The 22,737-nt window shown below is 41.5% G+C and overlaps 1 protein-coding gene across 3 annotated transcripts in view; it reads right to left on the reverse strand.

The window, feature by feature from the left end:
* UNC5D (unc-5 netrin receptor D) overlaps nt 1-22,737 on the reverse strand; it is a gene marked incomplete at its 5' end in the record, with an annotated part of 611,405 nt that overhangs the window by 12,955 nt on the left and 575,713 nt on the right. For all 3 annotated transcript variants that reach the window (XM_081220829.1, XM_081220827.1, XM_081220828.1), the window contains 2 exons: nt 13,525-13,689; nt 21,163-21,312. In XM_081220829.1, the coding sequence (XP_081076955.1) occupies nt 13,525-13,689; nt 21,163-21,312 (315 nt within the window). The remainder of the gene's footprint in view (nt 1-13,524; nt 13,690-21,162; nt 21,313-22,737) is intronic.

The raw sequence follows: 22,737 nt of genomic DNA on the forward strand, positions 1-22,737 counted from the left end.
GCCTAGGAAACCGTGTACTGGAGCTTTACAAAAGCCTCTTCCACTCAGGGGAGTCACAATCTTCAGCTTCCTACATCCAAGGAGGTGTCAGGTGAGAGCAGAATTAGATTTTTTTTAATTCTCAAAAAAAAAAAAAAAATCTAGAATCAGTAGGAAGAAGCTACCAGATGACAGATTTCAGTTCACTTTAAGGAGACCTTCTGAGAGTCAGAGCTGATCAGAGAAGAATGCGCTGATCAAAGGAGCTGGCTGGGAAGCCACGTGTCAGGAAAGCTACAAAGGGGACCTGATTGTATGTTGATCATTTTCAAGTTTGTGTTTCTCCTAGGCCTCAAGTGTGATTCTATAGTAAATATTTTGGTTTTGTTTCAGACTTAAATTGCTTTTGTAAAAGGGGAGGCAGCCACGAGTCAGCGATGAGACCTGGACTAGCCGGCAGGGTGCTGCCCACTCTTCTGACTTAAGAGCTGTCCAGTGAGGATTCGTTATACATCATAACAGTTAGATCCTCATATCCAGTGTGGAATCACACATCCATCCATCATATCAGAATAGCTGCTGAAAGTTTATATGGACTAACAGAATTTTAAGGCTTGAAAGGTAGCTGAATTACTCCTGTGATCATGATGGGATACAAGGCAAAAGGGATTCTGCAAGTCCCTAATCAGTTGACTGTGCGTGGACGAAGAGAGATTTTTCCGGGGTGGACCTGACCTAATCAAGTGGCTCTTAAAAGAGAGAAGAGGCAGCTCCTATCTGGAGGTATCTCTCCTGCTGGCCTGGAAGAAAGCAAATAGCCACGCTGTGAACTGCTTATGGTTGGTGGGGGGAGGGGGTGAAGCTAGGAACTGAGGGTGTCCCCTAGGAGCTGAGAGTGAGCCCTGTCCAACAGCCAGCAAGAAACTGGGGACTTCAGTCCTACAGCCACAAGGACCTGAATTTGTCAACAACCCTAATAAACTTGGGGACAAACCTCTGAGCTCCAGATGAGAAGGAACAGCTGCCACCAGCACCTTGACCTCAGCCTTGTGAGGTCCTGATCAGAGAACCCAGTGAGGCCATGCCTAGACTTCTGTCCTCAAAAAATGTGGGACAATAAGCGGGTGTTGTTTTTTTCTGAGAGATATGTGGTAATTTGTTATGCAAGGGAAGAAAACTAACACAAAGGGAAATTAAAACACAAATCTGAGGTCGGGTTAAGGGACAGGTTAGCACTGTTTAAACCCCAAGAAACTATCCTTTGCATTAGGAACTTGTCGACTTGGGCTGTCCTTTAACTCAACACAAGCCCTGCCTGAACTGCCCCTGTGAGCTTCCCCTGATGCTTTTCTGACCTTTACACATCTCCTTCTGTGGACACCACAGCCATGCAAGCCCTTCTTGGCTAGTGTCCAGGCTCATGGAGCTATAAGCCTTCAGACTTGGTGTGTCTTACATCTTCAAAAATCTGTTAATTGAGGAAACTAGTTCATGCAAAGATCTTATTAATGAATGATAATGTGTTTTGTCTTTCTGTAACCATTTGACACAGTTACATGTGGGGGGATGTTTTGGAAACGCAATGCCTTAACCCAGTATTCCCATAGGGTATCTCAGAAGATGTTCCAAGAAAGAGCAGTCACATGGTCAAATACTTTTTTTTTTTTTTTTTTTTTTTGTGGTAGGCGGGCCTCTCACTGTTGTGGCCTCTCCCCTTGCGGAGCACAGGCTCCGGACACGCAGGCTCAGTGGCCATGGCTCACGGGCCTAGCCGCTCTGCGGCATGTGGGATCTTCCCAGACCGGGGCACGAACCCGTGTCCCCTGCATCGGCAGGCGGACTCTCAACCACTGCGCCACCAGGGAAGCCCTGGTCAAATACTTTTTGAGAAATGCTGCACGTTATATCTTACTCTTGGAACTTCAAAGTACATATTATCAGATTAAACAGATTCTACTTACTGGTTGTAGATCTATTCCCTGGCTATTGTAGAACAACGCTCATCAAAATTCTTCCAGTTTTGGAGGTTAGGATGGAGTAACAGAAAAACTGTGGTTTTCGGAGTCAGAAATATCTTGCTTTGGAGTATAAGTTCACATTTCATAGCCCAGTGACCTTGGGTGCTACAGGACATCCCTCAGCCTCAATTTCCTAATCAGTCTTTGACATTTTTTATAGACTCCACAGGGGTTATAAACTTTGGTAGAAGTTACCCAGGTAATTGGTGCCATAGCTAAAACTAGAATTCCGATTCCCTAATACATTTACCAGGACTCAGTTCACTACATCACCCTGCATCAAGACAAGTACCAAAAATCCACAGAGCAGGGTGGTTCAGAAAAATGCTCTCTGAATGATATCAGCATTGTATTTCAAGAATTAAGAGTAGTAGAGCTTCACGGAGGAGGCATTTGAGTTGACCTTGAAGGATGGGTAGCTATTGAGTGACCAGAAATTGATTAGGTAAGTGGTTATTTTTGGCAGAGTAGTCAATTCCTTTCTTTTTTTTGCCTTTATTTTATTTATTATTTTATACAGCAAGTTCTTATTATCTGTTTTATACATATTAGTGTATATATGTCAATCCCAGTCTCCCAATTCATCCCCCCCACTTTACCCCCTTGGTGTCCATACGTTCTCTACATCTGTGTCTCTGTTTATACCTTGCAAGCCATCTGTACCATTTTTCTAGATTCCACATATGTGTTAGCATACAGTATTTTGTTTTTCTCTTTCTGACTTACTTCACTCTGTATGATAGTCTCTAGGTCCATCCACCTAACTACAAATAACTCAATTTTGTTCCTTTTTTATGGCTGCGTAATATTCCATTGTATATTTGTACCACATCTTCTTTAACCATTCGTCTGTCAATGGGCATTTAGGTTGCTTCCGTGACCTGGTTATTGTAAATAGTGCTGCAATGAACACTGGGGTGCATGTGTCTTTTTGAATTATGGTTTTCACTGAGTATATTCCCAGTAGTGGGATTGCTAGGTCATATGGTAATTCTCTTTTTAGTTTTTTAAGGAACCTCCATACTGTTCTCCATAGTGGCTGTCTCAATTTACATTCCCACCAACAGTGCAAGAGGGTTCCCTTTTCTCCACACCGTCTCCAGCATTTGTTGTTTGTAGATTTTCTGATGATGCCCATTCTAACTGGTGTGAGGTGATACCTCATTGTAGTTTTGATTTGCATTTCGCTAATAATTAGTGATGTTGAGCAGCTTTTCATGTGCTTCTTGGCCATCTCTATGTCTTCTTTGGAGAAATGTCTATTTAGGTCTTCTGCCCATTTTTGGATTGGGTTGTTTGTTTCTTTAATATTGAGCTGCATGAGCTGTTCATATATTTTGGAGATTAATCCTTTCATTCATTTGCAAATATTTTCTCCCATTCTGAGGGTTGTCTTTTCATTTTGTTTATAGTTTCCTTGGCTGTGAAAAAGCTTTTAAGCTTCATTAGGTCCCATTTGGTTATTTTAGTTTTTATTTCCATTACTCTAGGAGGTGGGTCAAAAAAGATCTTGCTGTGATTTATGTCAAAGAGTGTTCTTCCTACGTTTTCCTCTTAAGAGTTTTATAGTGTCTGGTCTTACATATAGGTTTTTAATCCATTTTGAGTTTGTTTTTGTGTATGGTGTTAGAGAGTGTTCTAATTTCTTTCTTTTACATATAGCTGTCCAGTTTTCCCAGCACCACTTATTGAAGAGACTGTCTTTTCTCCATTGTATATCCTTGCCTCCTTTGTCATAGATTAGTTGACCATAGGTGCATGGGTTTATCTCTGGGCTTTCTATCCTGTTCCATTGATCTATGTTTCTGTTTTTGTGCCAGTACCATATTGTCTTGATTACTGTAGCTTTGTAGCATAATCTGAAGTCAGGGAGTCTGATTCCTCCAGCTCCATTTATTTCCCTCAAGACTGCTTTGGCTCTTCGGGATCTTTTGTGTCTCCGTGCAAATTTTAAGATTTTTTGTTCTAGTTCTGTAAAAAATGCCACTGGTAATTTGATAGGGATTGCATTGAATCTGTAGATTGCTTTTGGGAGTATAGTCATTTCACAATATTGATTCTTCCAATCCAAGAACATGGTATATCTCTCCATCTCTTTGTGTCATCTTTGATTTCTTTCATCAGTGTCTTATAGTTTTCTCAGTACAGGTCTTTTGTCTCCTTAGGTAGGTTTATTCCTAGGTATTTTATTCTTTTTGTTGCAATGGTGAATGGGATCATTTCCTTAATTTCTCTTTCTGATCTTTTGTTATTAGTGTATAGAAATGCAAGAGATATCTGTGCATTAATGTTGTATCCTGCAACGTTACCAAATTCATTGATTAGCTATAGTAGTTTTCTGGTGGCATATTTAGGATTCTCTATGTATAGTATCATGTCATCTGCAAACAGTGACCGTTTTATTTCTTCTTTACTGATTTGGATTCCTTTTATGTCTTTTTTGTCTCTGATTGCCATGGCTAGGACCTCAAAAGCCACGTTGAATAATAGTGGTGAGAGTGGACATCCTTGTCTTATTCCTGATCTTAAAGGAAATGCTTTCAGGTTTTCACCATTGAGAATGATGTTTGCTGTGGGTTTGTTGTATATGGCCTCTATTATGTTGAGGTAGGTTCCCTCTATGCCCACTTTCTGGAACGTTTTTATCATAAATGGGTGCTGAATTTTTTCAAAAGCTTTTTCTGCATCTATTGAGATGATCATATGGTTTTTATTCTTCAGTTTGTTAATATGGTGTATCACATTGATTGATTTGTGTATATTGAAGAATCTTTGCATCCCTGGGGTAAATCCCACTTGATCGTGATACATGATCCTTTTAATGTGTGATTGGATTCTATTTGCTAGTATTTTGTTGAGGACTTTTGAATCTATACACATCAGTGATATTGGCCTGTAATTTTCTTTTATTGTAGTATCTCTGTCTTGTTTTGGTATCTGGGTTATGGTGGCATCATAGAATGAGTTTGGGAGTGTTCCTTCCTCTGCAGTTTTTTGGAAGAGTTTGAGAAGGATGTGGGTGTTAGCTCCTCTCTAAATGTTTGATAGAATCCACCTGTGAGGCCATCTGGTCCTGGACTTTTGTTTGTTGGAAGATTTTTAATCACAGTTCAATTTCAGTGCTTGCTATTGATCTGTTTTTATTTTCTCTTTCTTCCTGTTTCAGCCTTGGAAGGTTACACCTTTCTAAGAATTTGTCCATTTCTTCCAGGTTGTCCATTTTATTGGCATAGAGTTGCTTACAGTAGTGTCTTATGATGCTTTGTGTTTCTGAAATGTCTGTTGTAACTTCTCCTTTTTCATTTCTAATTTTATTGATTTGAGTCCTCTTCCTCTTTTTCTTGATGAGTTTGGCTAACGGTTTGCCAATTTTGTTTATCTTCTCAAAGAACCAGCCTCTAGTTTTATTGACCTTTGCTATTGCTTTCTTTGTTTCTATTTCATTTATTTCTGCTCTGATCTTTATGATTTCTTTCCTTCTACTAACTTTGGGTTTTGTTTGTTCTTCCTTCTCTAGTTCCTTTAGGTGTAAGGTTAGATTGTTTGAGATTTTTCTTGTTTCTTGAGGTTGGACTGCAGTGCTATAAAGTTCCCTGTTAGAACTGCTTTTGCTGCATCCCAACGAAAACGTGTTTTCATTGTCATTTGTCTGTAGGTATTTTTTTATTTCCTCTTTGATTTCTTCAGTGATCTCTTGATTATTTAGTAATGTATTGTTTAGCCTCCATGTGTTTGTGTTTTTTATAGTTTTACCCTGTAATTGATTTCTAATCTCACAGTGCTGTGGTCAGAAAAGATGCTTGATATGATTTCAATTTTCTTAAATTTACTGAGCCTTGCTTTGTGACCCACAATGTGATCTATCCTGGAGAATGTTCTGTGTGCACTTAAGAAGAAAGGGTAATCTGCTGTTTTTGGATGGAATGTCCTATAAATGTCCTATCAATTAAATCTATCTGGTTTATTGTGTCATTTAAAGCTTGTGGTTCCTTATGAATTTTCTGTCTGGATGATCTGTCCGTTGGGATAAGTGAGGTCTTAATGTCCCCCACTATTATTGTGTTACTGTCGATTTCCTCTTTTATAGCTGTTAGTAGCTGCCTTGTGTATCGACGTGCTCCTATGTTGTGTGCATATATATTTATAATTGTTATATCTTCTTCTTGGATTGATCCCTTGATCATTAGGTAGTGTCCTTCCTTGTCTCTTGTAACATTCTTTATTTTAAAGTCTATTTTATCTGAGTATTGCCACTCCAGCTTTCTTTTGATTTCCATTTGCATGGAATATCTTTTTTCCATCCCCTCACTTTCAGTCTGTATGTGTCCCTAGGCCTGAAGTGGATCTCTTGTAGACAGCATATATATGGGTCTTGTTTTTGTATCTGTTCAGTGAGCCTGTGTCCTTTGGTTGGAGCATTTAATCCATTTACATTTAAGGTAATTATCAATATGTATGTTCCTATTACCATATTCTGAATTGTTTTGTGTTTGTTTTTCTAGGTGCTTTTCTTTTGTGTTTCCCACTTAGAGACGTTCCTTTAGCATTTGTTGTAGAGCTCGTTTGGTGGTGCTGAATTCTGTTAGCTTTTGCTTGTCTGTAAAGCTTTTGATTTCTCTGTCGAATCTGAATGAAATCCTTTCTGGGTAGAGTAATCTTGGTTGTAGTTTCTTCCCTTTCATCACTTTAAATATATCGTGCTGCTCCCTTCTGGCTTGTAGAGTTTCTGCTGAGAAATCAGCTGTTAACCTTATGGGAGTTCCCTTGTATGTTGTCATTTTCCCCTTGTTTCAATAATTTTTGTTTGTTTTTAACTTTTGTCAGTTTGATTACTATGTGTCTCAGTGTGTTTCTCCTTGGGTTTATCCTGCCTGGGACTCTCTGTGCTTCCTGGACTTGGGTGGCTGTTTCCTTTCCCATGTTAGGGAAGTTTTTGACTATAATCTCTTCAAATATTTTCTCAGGTCCTTCCTCTCTCTCTCCTCATTCTGGGACCCCTATCATGTGAATGTTGGCATGTTTAATGTTGTCCCAGAGGTCTCTTAGGCTGTCTTCATTTCTTTTCATTCTTTTTTCTTTATTCTGTTCTGTAGCAGTGAATTCCACCATTCTGTCTTCTAGGTCACTTATCCGTTCTTCTGCCTCAGTTATTCTCCTATTGATTCCTTCTAGTGTAGTTTTCATTTCAGTTATTGTATTGTTCATCTCTGTTTGTTCTTTAATTCTTCTAGATATTTGTTAAACATTTCTTGCATCTTCTCGATCCTTACCTCCATTCTTTTCCCGAGGTCCTGTATCATCTTCGCTATCATTATTCTGAATTCATTCTGGAAGGTTGCCTATCTCCACTTCATTTGTTTTTCTGGGGTTTTACCTTGTTCCTTCATCTGGTATATAGTCCTCTGTCTTTTCATTTTGTCTCTCTTTCTGTGAATGTGGTTTTCGTTCCACAGGCTGCAGGATTGTAGTTCTTCTTGCTTCTGCTGCTTGCCCTCTGGTGGATGAGGCTATCTAAGAGGCTTGTGCAAGCTTCCTGATGGGAGGGACTGGTGGTGGGTAGAGCTGGGTCTTATTCTGGTGGCTAGAGCTCAGTAAAAGTTTAATCCATTTGTCTGCTGTTGGGTGGGGCTGGGTTCCCTCCCTGTTGGTTGTTTGGCCTGAGGCAACCCAGCACTGGAGGCTACATGCTCTTTGGTGGGGCTAATGGCAGGCTCTGGGAGGGCTCATGCCAAGGAGTACTTCCCAGAACTTCTGCTGCCAGTGTCCTTGTCCCCGCAGTGAGCCACAGCCACTGCCCACCTCTGCAGGAGGTCCTCCAACAGTAGCAGGTAGGTCTGCTTCAGTGTCCTATGGGGTCACTGCTCCTTCCCCTGGGTCCTGATGCACATACTACTTTGTGTGTGCCCTCCAGGAGTGGAGTCTCTGTTTCTCCCAGTCCTGTTGAAGTCCTACAATCAAATCCCTCTAGGCTTCCAAGTCTGATTCTCTAGGAATTCCTCCTTCTGTTACCAGACCCCCAGGTTGGGAAACCTGACATGGGGCTCAGAACCTTCACTCCAGTGGGTGGACTTCTGTGGTATAATTGTTCTCCAGTTTGTGAGTCACCCACTCAGTGGTTATGGGATTTGATTTTGTGATTACGCCCCTCCTACCATCTCACTGCAGCTTCTCCTTTGTCTTTGGATGTGAGGTATCTTTTTTGGTGAGTTCCAGTGTCTTCCTGTTGATGATTGTTAGCAGTTAGTTGTGAATCCAGTGCTCTAGCAAGAGGGAGTGAGTGCCTGTCCGTCTATTCCACCATCTTGAACCAGTGAGCCCAGTGCTTTTCTGATATATAAGCTGTTCATAAAATAAACCACCCCAGGCTTCTTACTGCATAAAATAGGTTACAAGATACATCATTTTTCATCATGGTATGTAAAATTTCTTCTAGCCTTTAAAAATACAAATCAAGTAGGAATCATTTCTTTTTTTTTTTTTTTGCGCAGGCTCACCGGCCCAGCCGCTCTGCAGCATGTGGGATCTTCCCGGACCGGGGCACGAACCCCTGTCCCCTGCATCGGCAGGCGGACTCCCAACCACTGTGCCACCAGGGAAGCCCCCAGGAATCATTTCTTTAAAAATTTTCCTGACTTAAGGCAGGGTAATGTCCTTAAAAAGAATAGTAAAAAACCATTGAGAGAGAGAATAAAAGGAATTCTGTACAGGATAACATGGTCATTGTAATGGCACTAAAGGGTGTTAACATGTGAAAAGGTGGCTTGCCAATGAAACTGAAAACACAGTGTATCCATGTGAAAAGATGGCAATAGACAGAGACAGATGCCCTCATGGCATCTATGATTTGACCAACTCGACCAAGCTCTGTCTGTCCTGTTGGCAGAAGAGCACCCTGATACACAAAGTCTTCAGAAAAAAATGGACAGAGTGGTACGATTTAAAGGCGAATAAAGTATTACATGAGACTGACTTGTAGAAATATGTATTTTTTCTACTTACTACACTTTAATATATGGGCCCCCATGTCCCTTGTAAAGTTTCCAAATTTAAATATTTCCCATGTGTAAGGATGACACTTTATATAACATTTATGATGCATTCTAAAAGACATCTGGGCCGAGTAATAAGAATCCAGTGGATGCATCACATCTTCTGATTGTTTAAATTAAATATGCAGAGGAACAGTAGATTTTCATGCTCTGAACATAGGAGATAAGGAGCTGCTACCTGCTTAACGTGGGAGCTGTAAATCAGTGAGGAATTCCAAGTGTTCTGTCTACTTTGTAACAGACACATCATCCCCCAACTTCTACCACTTTTAGAAGAAAGATAAGAGAACTTCTTGAATGGAAAATTTTAACATGCAAGATTCCCATTTTAAGTTGTTTCTACCAAAAGATAGATTCTTTAATATGATTACATTAATAAGGAAGGAGGAAATAAATGACTTGGGGATTCTTCCCTTCTGCTCAATATTAGCAAACTTACTTTGCTTTAGTCCACAATACCGTTGCTTTACAGAGTATCAATTGGCTATCATCATTAGGTAATGTACTTGGGTTAAATTTAAGGAGAACCAACCTGCTTCCAAAGATTGACACAATAATGGCTACTCTAAAGAACAGAAAAGATATATTACCTTGATCACTGAAATAATTTTTAAATTTGAGAATGATATGAATGATTATTTGGAAAACCATTTAGCTAAGAGGCATGAAAGAATATGATGGATGTGGAGCTGAACATAAGGAACCAAATGCCTTCACTGAGGATGCTCACTGCATTAATTAATTTAAAATCAATGTTTTGTATTTTATATATATATATATATATATATATATGTATACACACACACACACAGAGACACATACATATTTTACCTCTCATGGTTCCATTGCTAAAATCTCGAAATATAGTGAGACTAAGGCAATCCATTTTAAAGTAAGGTAGGAAGGGGGAGCTCTGAGCCCAGATACTTGAGGATTTTTTTTTTGGTGGGTGAGATATTAAAATACATATTTCAAAGGTATCTATTGAAAGTTTCAAAAATTTTAGTTCTTTATTATTATTAATCAATGACACCTTATTACTAACTTATTAAAACCACCTAAAGCAGAATCTTTCAGCATAGTGGCCATGAAGTATGATGACCTTTAATAACTGATCTATTATTCTTGACTCAGTGACTGATATAGACCCATGTCTTGAATATATCCTGCCTCCTCTCTCCACGCATTCCCAATTTCTCAGAACTTTATGTATCTTCATTTTTCTCGAAACGTCTACCATAAAAACCAAGTCAGGGCCTCCCTGGTGGCGCAGTGGTTGAGAGTCCGCCTGCTGATGCAGGGGATACGGGTTCGTGCCCCGGTCTGGGAGGATCCCATATGCCGCGGAGCGGCTGGGCCCGTGAGCCATGGCCGCTGGGCCTGCGCATCTGGAGCCTGTGCTCCGCAACGGGAGAGGCCACAAGAGTGAGAGGCCCGCATACCGCAAAAAGAAAAAAAAAAAAAAAAAAAACCCAAGTCAGTTTTAGGGAGAAGAAGATGGTTTTTATCACCAGATATATGCTTTTCTCAGGAATGAAACAATCCCAGGGTTGGAAGGGCCTTGAGTGATCATTCAGTCAAGACATCCTTTTGCAAGCAGATCTACATGTAGGGAATCAATTCTATTTGTGAAGATGTATAGAATGAACACTTATTCTAGCCCAACACACAAACAGGTACATCTCATCCTTCTGCAGTCTTGAGGAAAGAGCTTCCCAATTTTCATCTACTTTTAGACCCAAAGGCAAAATTGCTGATGCTGTGATGTTTGTCACTAGTGCCTAAGCTCCCAAAGAGAGGGCTTATATTATGGACAAGGCCCACAGTTAGGACTAATAAATTAAACCTCCTTGGTTGGGTTCCTGGAATGGTATCGAATAGAAATCCAGACTTTGGTCTTAAAGTTTAGTATCTCAGCTGGGAACTCTGGCTACCCATCTTATTAGCTCTATGATCTTGGATAAGAAGGTTGACTTCCTTGAGACTGTTACATCATGTAAAACTGTGATGATATAATACTAATCCACAGAGCTGTGGTGGTTATATGTGAAAGCACATGAAGTGGTACCTGAAACATAGTGGTTTTCAAAAGTTATTAATTTTCCTCTGATGTAGAAAATGATGGCCAATGAAATTTGCCTAAGAAGTAGAGTTTGGTACAAAGAAATGGGGATGCACTGGGCCAGATTTCAGCAGGGACACTTAAAGCAATTAATTAAATGATCCTTACAGGATCAAACACGTTAGTAACGCTTCTAAACTGCAGTAGCCTATAACTTAGACTGCTGTACTCCACCACCGAATGTCTAAATAGTATTCTGCTAACTCTGCCTCCATTTACCAAGAGGTTCTGTGTGTCATGCTCTTTAAGGCTTTCCAAAGTGATCGGAAACTTTGTTAAGCATTAGAAAAGGAACTGGAGAGTAAAGAAGATTATGTTTATTAGCTCATTTTCTTTTATTTTTTTTTTATTAATTCATTTTTGGCTGCGTTGGGTCTTCCTTGCTGCGCGTGGGCTTTCTCTAGTTGTGGTGAGCAGGGGCTACTCTTCGTTGCGGTGCACGGACTTCTCATTGCGGTGGCTTCTCTTGTTGCGGAGCACAGGCTCTAGGTGTGCAGGCTTCAGTAGTTGTGGCTCGTGGGCTCTAGAGTGCAGGCTCAGTCGTTGTGGTGCATGGGCTGAGTTGCTCCGCAGCATGTGGGATCTTCCCAGACCAGGGCTCGAGCCTGTGTCCCCTGCATTGGCAGGCAGATTCTTAACCACTGCGCCACCAGGGCAGCCCCTATTAGCTCATTTTCTTTCCATGCACTTCAAGGGTTTATTAAGCAAGGAGCAAAGGTGCCAGGATGTGTCAACCTTATCACATTCCTTTCACACAAATATCCTGTAATAGCTGAAATTGATCCTCAATATCTGGGTGCCTTAGAAAGTAAAAACCTTTTAAACCTGGAATTCTTTTGTCGACCTGTTGACAGGTATTTAGGGCAATTTTCATCAGAGGCATCTTTATGTCCTGCCTTTTCACTCTTCCTTCTGAAGTGCAGTTCTTTGTAGATTTTCTTTTTTGTTTTTATTTTAAAACTCCCATACAATTTGTATTTTACTTTGAAATAAATTGTCTTAAATATGCCATGACTGTTCAAGAAAGAGACTCTAAAAACATCTTGCCTGAGGTTTCTGGATCTACCTTCCCTGTCAGAACTATGTTAGCACATAATGCTAGTTGGCAATAACAAATGCAAATATGGTAGAAACATGTCAGTTAAGACAGCTATCAATTCTGAGACATGCTTCTTTGGAAAGCCATCCGCACTATAGAGAAAACTATTTGGGGAATTAGCCACACTCATTTTGCATAAACAGTGAACTGCAATGCGAAAGGAGGGAAGTGAAAATGATTGTAGGCTACAAGTTTTGAGAAAAAACCGCACCTGAAATTGAGTTGTACAGATACAAAATGCATTAAACCTTCTGCTGAGCTTAGATATTATTTATATATGTATACGTGAATATGTATGTGTGTGTATGTATGTATATGTATATATACACATACACGTTCTAAGGTGAACAATCCAGTATGTGTGTTTTTCTAAACTAGCCAGGGATTACCTTGGAATTGCTAAACAACACGTTACCAGCTCCCCTGATTCTCCCCCTCAGCTACTCTCTCCCTCTACCCTCAAATAACCATACAGGAGGGAATGCCATTGTCTACTTGATAAGCTCAAGTCCAGAGCCATGGAGTCATTCAGTGGTTTAGGGCCAAAGCCATGGCATTTCAGGTGTCTTTTTGCAAAAGTCCCCAAGTGAACTCTCCTCTGACTCCCATTCTAACTCTACCCTTCAGTTATGTGACCTTGGAGGAAGTCGTATCCCTTTTTGCACTGCTATGTCCTTACTGTGTAGAATGAGATTATCTACTCTGTTTTATATTATTGTATTGATGAAATCTAGGCTTAATGGAAATGAGGATGTGTAGAAACCCTGATCCTGGAGGGTAAGAGAAATTGTAAGACAATCAGGAACCAAGGCCTTGAAAATGAAATAACACAGATTGGGCAACTGACTTCTGAACAACTAGTCATAACTGGCAGAAAAGCAGCCCACTGGTCACCTTGTGTCTTCTTAGGGTATGTGCCTCAGTTCAATAATAAATCTCAGCTGATATTCCATGTCTGCCGTGAACTGTAGATTGATTGTAGTTTTGTGTGTAAAAAGCCCTGGACAAATTCCTTCCCCAAAGGTCCATCCACAGAGCCTATGCTCTGATGGGTTGCGTTCCCCTGCCCCAGCGGGCAGCTCAGTTCCATCCTCAGCCTGAGAAAAAGTTAATTTTCCCTTATCAGTAATGAGGATTCAAAGAGTGAGTGCCCTTCGAAGCTCTTTCATGCTATATGTATAGCACAACCGAGACAGGTATACAATCCTTAATGTCCCTTAGAAACAGGGTCGGATGACCTGTAGACGAAGGACTCACCTCGAGGATTGACGTCTGCACTTGGAGGATCTGTTCATGGCCTTTGAGCTGCCGGATGCAGATTTTGCAGGACAGCTGGGTGGTGGTGGGCGTGTAGCGTTCCAGGGAGAAGGCACAGTGCAGGGGCTGCCGGTTACCGCACCACACGCGGGAGAATGGGACTTCCTGTGGGGGAGACGGGGGAGAGAAGAGGGCAGTGGCGTGCAGAGCCCGGCTGAGGTGAGCAGAGAGCAGGAGGGACCTGATCACAGTAATTAGGAGGATGATGATGACGGTGATGGCGGGAGAGGTAATTGCCTAAGCGACTCTGGTGGAATTGCAGAAATAATGTTCCAGCATATGCCAAGCAGCACAAAAGTAATTAACGTCAATTCCAATGGATAACATTTGAATTCCAAAGCCACACTGCAAGAGCTCAGCTTTCACTTGGTGACTCACACAGTTAGAAAGAATACCATCAAAAGTTAATCGTCGTGTCTTTCCATGATAAAAATATTCTAAAAGGCTCCTATGGGTAGATTCCTAGGATTAGATGCCTACTGCATCCTTCTACCTAAGCCCGGGGTAGGATGATATCTTCTCACGTAAATGAAAATTATGCTGAAGAACTGACTGGCCAGAACTTATGCCCATACCACAAACAAATGCCAAATTGTATAAACATAATGTTGCTAACGTATCCAGCATAAAAATTATACCTACTGCAGAATCATACACACACACCCAAGAGACACACACACAAACACAACAGGCTACCCCAGAACAGTCTAGCTTGCCAACTCCTCATTCATTCAATTCATCCAGTCTACAGTTACGTGTACAATGCCTACTAACAACCAGATTCTGTACTAGATAAATAAGAAAAGAACAGCAAGAATTGAGGTCTGGTCCCCACTTTCAAGGGACTTACAGACAATTGAGTGGCAAAAGCAATTTTCACTAAATGAGGGGGGAAATTATAAAATCTATACACATTCCCCCTTTTCCCCATGACCAGCTGGTGCTTGCCACCAATTGGCTCAGGCACGTGGCTTTACATTAATGTGAAGTAGAGGTGAGTCACTGATAATCTTCCATGTACTAAAATGTCTTTCATTCCTACTCAGATCAGGCTGTGGTGCTTGGCAATGACCTCATACTTCCAGCCTATAGTCATCTTCATTCTCCCTTCTTTCTCTTTTCCGCATCCCATTCATTCGCTCTTTCACCTGTCGCCACAAATACAGTTTTCCCCAATACTGATGCTGAAAGGCAGCAAAAGATGTATCAAGTCTGGAAGTCTGAGTCTCTGAAGTGTCTGGTGATGGACTTAGCAGGTGTTTTAAGACCAAAGGCCATGATTAGAATTCAATCTACCCACTTTGAGGAACTATGAGTTACCTAGTTATCCCTGAGCTCCAATCTGTACACTTGTTGGTTTCCTCATTTTCTCTATAGGAAGTCTCACAGACCCTGATTTTGGATACCTGCCTGGCGGGGGAGGGGGGGGTACCAGAAGGGAGGGATGGACTTTAGATTGTTGTAGACTTGAGTACAAGAGAGCCAGCTTTAGGGATTACGAAGGAATGAACTCATGCATTAAACCCTACCACACATCCCAGCAAGGGATGTAAGGGTGTCGTGTTTTTGTTTTGTTTGTTCTGAAACCTGAACCAAGGGAAAGGCAGTGGATCTCTGTCTCAAGAAGCAGAGATAAGGACTCAGAGAAGGTCTCTATGTTGACACTGCATTGACTTTATCCCTGTGCAGAATGTGCGCTGTTAGGAGGCAACTCTCTCTCCACCATCCTCAGTTTTTCTCCCCTCCATGGCAGGGGCTGGAAGCCTGAAAACTACATTTCACAGCTCTCTCCAGCAGGGAGTTCACATTTCCTTTCTGCCAGTGAGAAGTACTTGTTTTAAACGTGGAAGGAAGAGGAGGGAGGAGAAGCCTCCTCCTCGCTGTTCCTCTGATAGCAGCGAGCAAACCCAGAGGGTTCAGCTGACAGCACACGTGAGGTCTGCGGGGGCTTCTGAGAACCGTCTGTTTCAGGGTGGTTGTGTTTTCCTGCAATCACCAAACTTGCTGGTTTCCTTATATCACTAGTGGCTTTCTCTGACCTTGGCTCTCCTAGGCTTTCCAAAGGCTTTATAAGCACATAAATCCTTTGATTACATTTCCCCTTGATTGAAATCTCTTTTCTTGACCCAAACCATTCTCTAAGGAAACACCAGTGGCTTAGAAGAAGTTCCCTTAGAAACTAAGATGAGCTGGGCAGCGCTGGAAGGTTCACTAGTGGGTTCCACAGAGAGGCTGTCATCCAGGGGAGACTCTGGGAGAAGCATGAAGCTAATGGTCACTAAGGAAGCATGTGGCTGCTGCACAGCTTGCTTATGCCACCAGCAAGACAGCACAGGTCCAACCCACTTTCTTCCTAAACTGAGAGTTTTCCTTACGAGCTCTTCCCTTTCTCTCCTAGCAGCAGAAGGCACTTCGGATCGGTGTGGCCTCCCAGCAACCTTTAGAGGAAGTCATTCCCTAAAACACTCAAAAATGACTTTCCACCTGCCCCCAATCCTATACCAGATAAAACAGTAATAATACGTATTTACAAGGTCCGCCGTTTCTCCTTAGTGTGTAATCCAACTCTTGTCACGCTCCTCCATGGTTTAGTAAACCACGGGTAACTCTCACTTCATATCTCAGCCTCCAGCTCTTGTGTCTCTGTCTCCTGAACTCTTCAGAACCCCATCTGCTCACATACGCCCAATTGCCATTTCTCCGTGGAGAACTCCAACAGCTACATCTCTGGTTTTTATTTCATGATCATCCATCCCTGACATTATGCCCCTAATCAATTATAAACATTATAAACAATTATAAACATTATACCCCAAATCAACCAACAATTTTAGTTGGCCTTTCCTTTCTCAGACAGGTCTACCTTTTGAAAACGGATTATCACCATCTCTCTCTCATCGTCATTCTCCCCCATTTTTTCTATCTCCATGCGTAATCTTCTCTGATGTCATCATAGCTAACTGGAGTAAACTGTTCAGCAACCTTCCTGTCTTCAGTCTCTACTACATGAGTTAATGAGGGGGTTGAGGCTTGACTGGGGAGGGAACAGAAAGCAGTTGCTTGGTATTCTTTAGGGAAGAGCTTATGGTCTCTCTTTTACCTGTAATCATGAGCTGGGGGTGGGGGCACTGATGTGACCACATCACCTGGGAACTCTGCTTTCATTACATGATTTCTCTGCTTGGGGGACCAGAATGGCCCCAGGATGCCTGCGTGATAAACACAGCCCCCTGGGACTTCCCTGGTGGCCCAGTGGTTAGGACTCTGCGGCTCTGCTGCAGGGGGAACTAAGGTCCCACATGCTGTGCGGCCAACAAAACAAACACAGTCCCTTGCCTGGCCTTCAAGGGCTTCTTCTGTCCTCTATCTCCTCATCCTCACTTTCTCCAGTCTCAGCGTACAAGCCCTCAAACTCACTCTCTTCCCCAAGCCGGTACGTTTTGATAGAGTTACTCTGAACCATCCCCTTCAACGAAAGTAACTATAACAGGGCTCTACGGTTCACAGGTGTTTTTGCCCAATGAAGCTAACTAAGGAGGTTTTTGTTTTCTCAATCTGCAATTTGAGTCATTACAGTGTCATAGAAATGTCTGGACTTCAGGGCTCTAGACAGAGCTGAATTCAAGGTCCAGATCTTAAACAAACCTACATTTTTTCTGCAGTAGCTTTGAATCCTTGGTCATGCTTACCTTCCTTAAAAAAAGAAAAAAAAAAAAAAAAAAAACAGGCACTGGCCACTTACTGAAAAGTATCTTCTGTGGTGTCACTTGCTAAATTTTGTATATTTTCTCCTGAGGACACTGGAAAAACCCGCCACAGAGATAATGTCTTCTTGCAGAAAGACGTGAGAATCAGCAAACAAAAAAATCCTTCTCTTTTCTCTTTCCATTCTACTGCACACAATCAAAACATTTAAAAAATCTGATATTGAGACAGTGTCAAAAGAATATTTTTTAACTGTTGACTTGAGTAGCAGCTGCCAGTAGAGCTCAACGAAACATTTAAAAATAATAGAATTAGAAGCATTGTGATTAGTGTGTTTTCGGGGCAATCGTCTTTGCTTTCATTTATTCAAAAAAAAAAAAAAAGGCAAAACACCAAGATGCTCACTGAGCTGAGAGGAATTAATGTGGAAAGTAATACAAGAGGACAAAGTGTAGCAAAGTTCTGGGTGTCTAAAGAATTCCGGAAATGTTTTCATTTTGAGTCCCATTATAATTAGTTTCCTAGCAGATGGGGACCATGTAAATCATATCCTAGCAGGAGACAGACACTGGGTTCTCCCAGATACATAGCATGCTGTAAGACAGCTGATTTTATCCTACAGAGGTGACAGCCTGGCTTGGTGTTTTGTAGGATTTAGAAAATAAATTAATGTTTTATCGCATACTGTTTATTGCAGCTTCTTCACCCCCCAGGCAGCAAGGAATAAAGGAAACGATGATTAAGTAGCTCTCAGGCCTCAGCAACCTACTGAGAGCAGAGTTATTTCCCTCTAAAGGAGGGTTGCTAAGCCTTCCAAGGGGACGATAGCATATCACTAATTGTGGTAGAATCTTAAGAAAAGGGGGCATAATTAATTGTTTATTTTGGAAGGACTAGTGTTGTGGGCTTCATTTTTTTCTTGGAATCAAGGTTAGTGGGGGCTATGGTAACCAGATCTCCTAAGAACTCACATACCCTTCCCTTTCACCCATCATACCTGGTTTCACAAGCAATAAGGGTTGTAGCCTAGCATTTTATAAACTGTCATCCTCCAGAATCGAAACCAACAAGACTTAAAATCTAGTTGGTCCTACTATGTAGGCTCTCATCATATAGCTCTGGACCCAATCTTGAACTCACATCATTCTAAAAACATCTCTTGGTTGGTGTCTGATAGGGCAACTATTCTAGGCACTAGATACCTCCCTGAGAAATTCCACCCTTCCCAGAAGAAAAAAGGAAGTTTTTTTTAGGAGAGTAAGCTTTGGGTACCAACTGGAATATGTCAATTCCCAGATTCCTGATTTGAAGTTAGAGAAAGGGAGAGAGGAATAAGAAGACAAGGATACCAGAGGTCTTCTACCCATTGACTTGGAAGATGACAGAAGATGACAGGGACATTTACCAGTTGAAGGAGAGACCTACAAATGATGTCAGGAGTAGTGAGGTTTTCTGTCTCCGCAATCGTGCTCTGTGAGTTCTCATCCACTAAGCCTTAACAAAAAGCCATTCTCTATTATCCACGCCGAGTCCATCAGCGCACATGATGTTCTCCATGAAGTTCAAGCAGTCTGAACACAAACCCTCCCCAGAGTGTGAGAATCTGATGCCTGGAGCAAACACAGCATGGCCATTAAGACAAGCACAACATGTAGGCATATTGCCGGGGGTTCAGTGATCACAGGAGCAAAGAAATTGGTTCTAAGGGTGGTGAAGAGAAAGGAAGACTAGAGCAGAAAGCCATGTGTGGGGAAGAGAAATGAAGTGGAAATGAAAACTCAGTAGCAAGCCTTCCTGGTGCAGAGAAAATTAAATTGTTTCTCAGACTTCCAAGACTCTTTCAAATTGTGCTCAATTATAGAAGGCAAATGCTTATAGTTGTTCACAACCTCTATGTCATCCAACCCATCCTGGTAGTAAAGCTGGTTGGGTTTTCTTGCTAGCCAGTGCCCTTTGCCTTTGGCTGGCCCTGTTGCATCCTCTGGGGTGGGCAGGCATTAACCTCCACCCAGCCTTTTCTACCTGACGCTCTCTTTGGAATCCCTGGTGTTGGAATTGCTGTTTAAGTGCCCCTGAGAGGTTATGGTTCTTTCATCTGATTTTTTTTTTTTTTATCTCCAAGCATTAAACTTAATAGTTACTTTGGACTGAGTCACTTGTACCAGATCCAGTGAAATGATGCCCTTAAATCAATAAAGATGAATACACAGAGTAATTTGCATGACTATCAGGATTTGTTTTAATAATACCCCGAAGTTCAATTTGGACTAGAAACTTTGAATACTGCTTTCTGGGAAACAGAGACACCTAGGTCTAGAACATCATAAATAACACATTTATTCATAGAAAACCTACCTCCATAAAAAAATGGTAAAGTTTTCAAAAAAAAAATTTGTACAGGGCCCTGAGAGAGATTCTTGTTGCTTTGGATGTGCTAAAGTTATACATAGAGGGGGCAATTCCCAAGGTAATGAGAAATCTGAAAAGTAAATATAAAAATATGGCTTTAACCAATTTGAAAATTCTGAATTTTAGAAGTATAAGGTGTTGGCGGTACAACTTTTTTCTAACTCTCATGGCATGGCCAAGGTTTTTCTCTTTGAGATTTGGCTTATTTCCATTCTGACAAGCTGGTATATCTTGTGCATGGTTTTTAAAAAATGAATGCTGTAAAGATGGAAAGGTTAAAAAACCACAAGGCTCTGCAGGTTATGCTGATAGGAAGAACAGAGAAGTCTGAAAGCATCCTATGAGTCCAGATCACTATGAGTCTCCCAGAAGTTTACCCAGAGTTAGGGAAATGTCCTGTCACTTGAAGCACAGATGACTCTAGCTTAAGAAACGGTGGTAGACCAGCTGGCTGCTTCTGATGACAATACTTATCACCGGAAATTTTCATAGAATTCAGTGACAAGATCACAAGTTGATATCTTTTCATGCTAAGCAACTACTCAAAATCCCTAAAAATGATCCAAGGAGACTCGTAAGTCATCCTGCAATTTGTTTTAAAGTCTCTAATAATGAGGTGTGTGAACACTCATACATAAATATTTTTACAGTTATAAAAAGATTCTAAGAGGCATTGCCATTTCTTTGTTTTTCAATTTGTGATTTCTTCTTCCCACCTTGCTCAGTTCATCTGGCAGCAAGCACTTTATATATTCAGGACAAAATCTCTTGTTCCCATATGGTTGGCCAGAGCTCTCTACAACTCAAAATTATCACCCTTAAAAGGTTTCTCCCTGGGCCTCCCTGGTGGCGCAGTGGTTGAGAGTCCGCCTGCCGATGCAGGGGATACGGGTTCGTGCCCCGGTCCGGGAGGATCCCATATGCCGCGGAGCGGCTGGGCCCGTGAGCCGTGGCCGCTGAGCCTGCGCATCCGGAGCCTGTGCTCCGCAAGGGGAGAGGCCACAACAGTGAGAGGCCCGCGTACCGCAAAAAAAAAAAAAAAAAAAAAAAAAAAAAGGTTTCTCCCTGACATCCAGTTCATTTGTACTTGAACAGGATTAAAACTGTGTCTCATAATGAACTGATCTGAATCAAAACAAACCCACAAACACATCCTGCTCTAAGTTGTTAAATGACTGCCTTCAGCCTATCCCGAGTGGCGATTTAAGCAGGAGAGAGGAGAAATGTCACATTACCTGACACACAAGCCCCCTTTTCCCCCCCACGTGTTAGAAACTCATGGATTTGTGACAGGAGCTTTCATTCCCTGGGTGTAGTCCAAACTGTTACATGTCTGTGACAGCTTTGAAATTAAATCCATAGTTTTAAAGGAGGAGGAAAGTCAAGAGTACCCTCACCAGGGCTTGTGATACGCTTGCTGCTTAAAGCAAAGCTATTTCTGTCAGAAACCCATTTGGCCAGTACCTGGCATGCAGTGAATGGTTTAATTCTCCAGAGGAATGGGGGGATATCAAGGACAGAGATCTGAAGACTAAAGGTATTCCCTTTGAAATGCAGCAACTTTGGTTCTTCCAGGAGTTGTCCGCCTTGATGCCTTTCATCTGAAACCACTTCCTATAGGGCAAGAAAAAGAAAGAAGCACAACAGTAAAGTACCCAATTTCCTCCACGTTTTCCTTCCATAGATACGTATACTCCCTCTCATGTGTCTCCCAGGAATAGACGAACAGCATGATGAGCACACTCTACTTTTATACCCTGCCCCCATCCTTGCAAGGTCAGGACTAAGGGGCTACAGGCTGCTGAGAAATAAGGATCTGGACACAAAGAAACAATTGTTCTTTATTACTGTATTGTTGAGGCTTTTACACACACTGTGCCTGTCTTGAAAACTGGAAGACCTCCTTTGCCCCAAGCAAGCTGTAATACTATTGAGTTTCCAGAACTGTGTGAATTTCATCCTGATAGCGCCATAATCAAGGGATGTATTTGTACTTAACCTAACACATCATCATATTTCATGAGAAAGGGAGACACAGCCCCTCCTCCACTCTAGTTGCCTTGTTTGTCACTAACACAGGCATCATCCAATATTTATCCTTTAGCTCAAAATAAATGTTGCAAATGCATGTATCATGTTTACTTGTAGCAATGTTCACAGAAGTTATGCCAAAAGGCCAAGAAAAAATAAGTTGTCAAGTCAGTTTCAGCTCAGAAAGAAAAAGAAATCAGATTCCTGAGATAAATACTCCTTTATCTTTCACTGACAAATCTTTATAATTATATCTCATACAAACACAGTTCACATACATTCTATTAAGCAAACCATTTAACTGGTTCCAAATTTGTGGCGTGTAGAATCATCTCCATAAGACAAGTGAAATAATAGAACAGATATGAATGCTATAAAATGTCAAACTACTGTAGGGGGTGAGGTTTTCAGCATTAGTGGAGATGAAAGATGTCCCTAAATCCCCATTTAAAAAAATCCCCGTTAACTGACTTATAATTTCCTTGCGGAGCTGGGATAAATAGGAAAACTGAAATCCTTTAATGATGTCCTATAATCTTCCCAGAGTCTAAAAAAGGTTGTAAGAAGCCAGGCACATAGGTTTATAAATACAATAAAACTTACATTTCAATTATCGGGGAGTGAAAGCAGCTTCAGAAGTTACCTTTCCCACCTCTTGTCTCTGTATAGATTAACATTAATGAAAATGTTTCTAAGCAGCAGCTTTGCAGCTTTTATCCTTCCTGTGCACACCAACTGTTAACAGGCTGCTAGTGTCTCTTCTCAGGACTAAACGATTCCATTCCAGTGTCATTTTCTCCAGCTCTTGGGGTGTGGAAGGGGTGTGTCTTGGGGCCCTGAGTCAGCACTGAACTTGCTGCGATGATGGAAGTGGTCTATACCTGTGCTTTCCAATATGGTATCCGCTAGCCAGAGTGGTTAGAGTGACTAAGGAACTAAGATTTTCATTTTAGTTAATTCAAATGTAGATATGCACACGTGGTTGGCAATTACTGCCCTGGACAGGGC

This window comes from Mesoplodon bidens (assembly GCF_964165515.1).
Source record: "Mesoplodon bidens genome assembly, chromosome: 20".
Lineage (NCBI taxonomy): Eukaryota > Metazoa > Chordata > Mammalia > Artiodactyla > Ziphiidae > Mesoplodon > Mesoplodon bidens.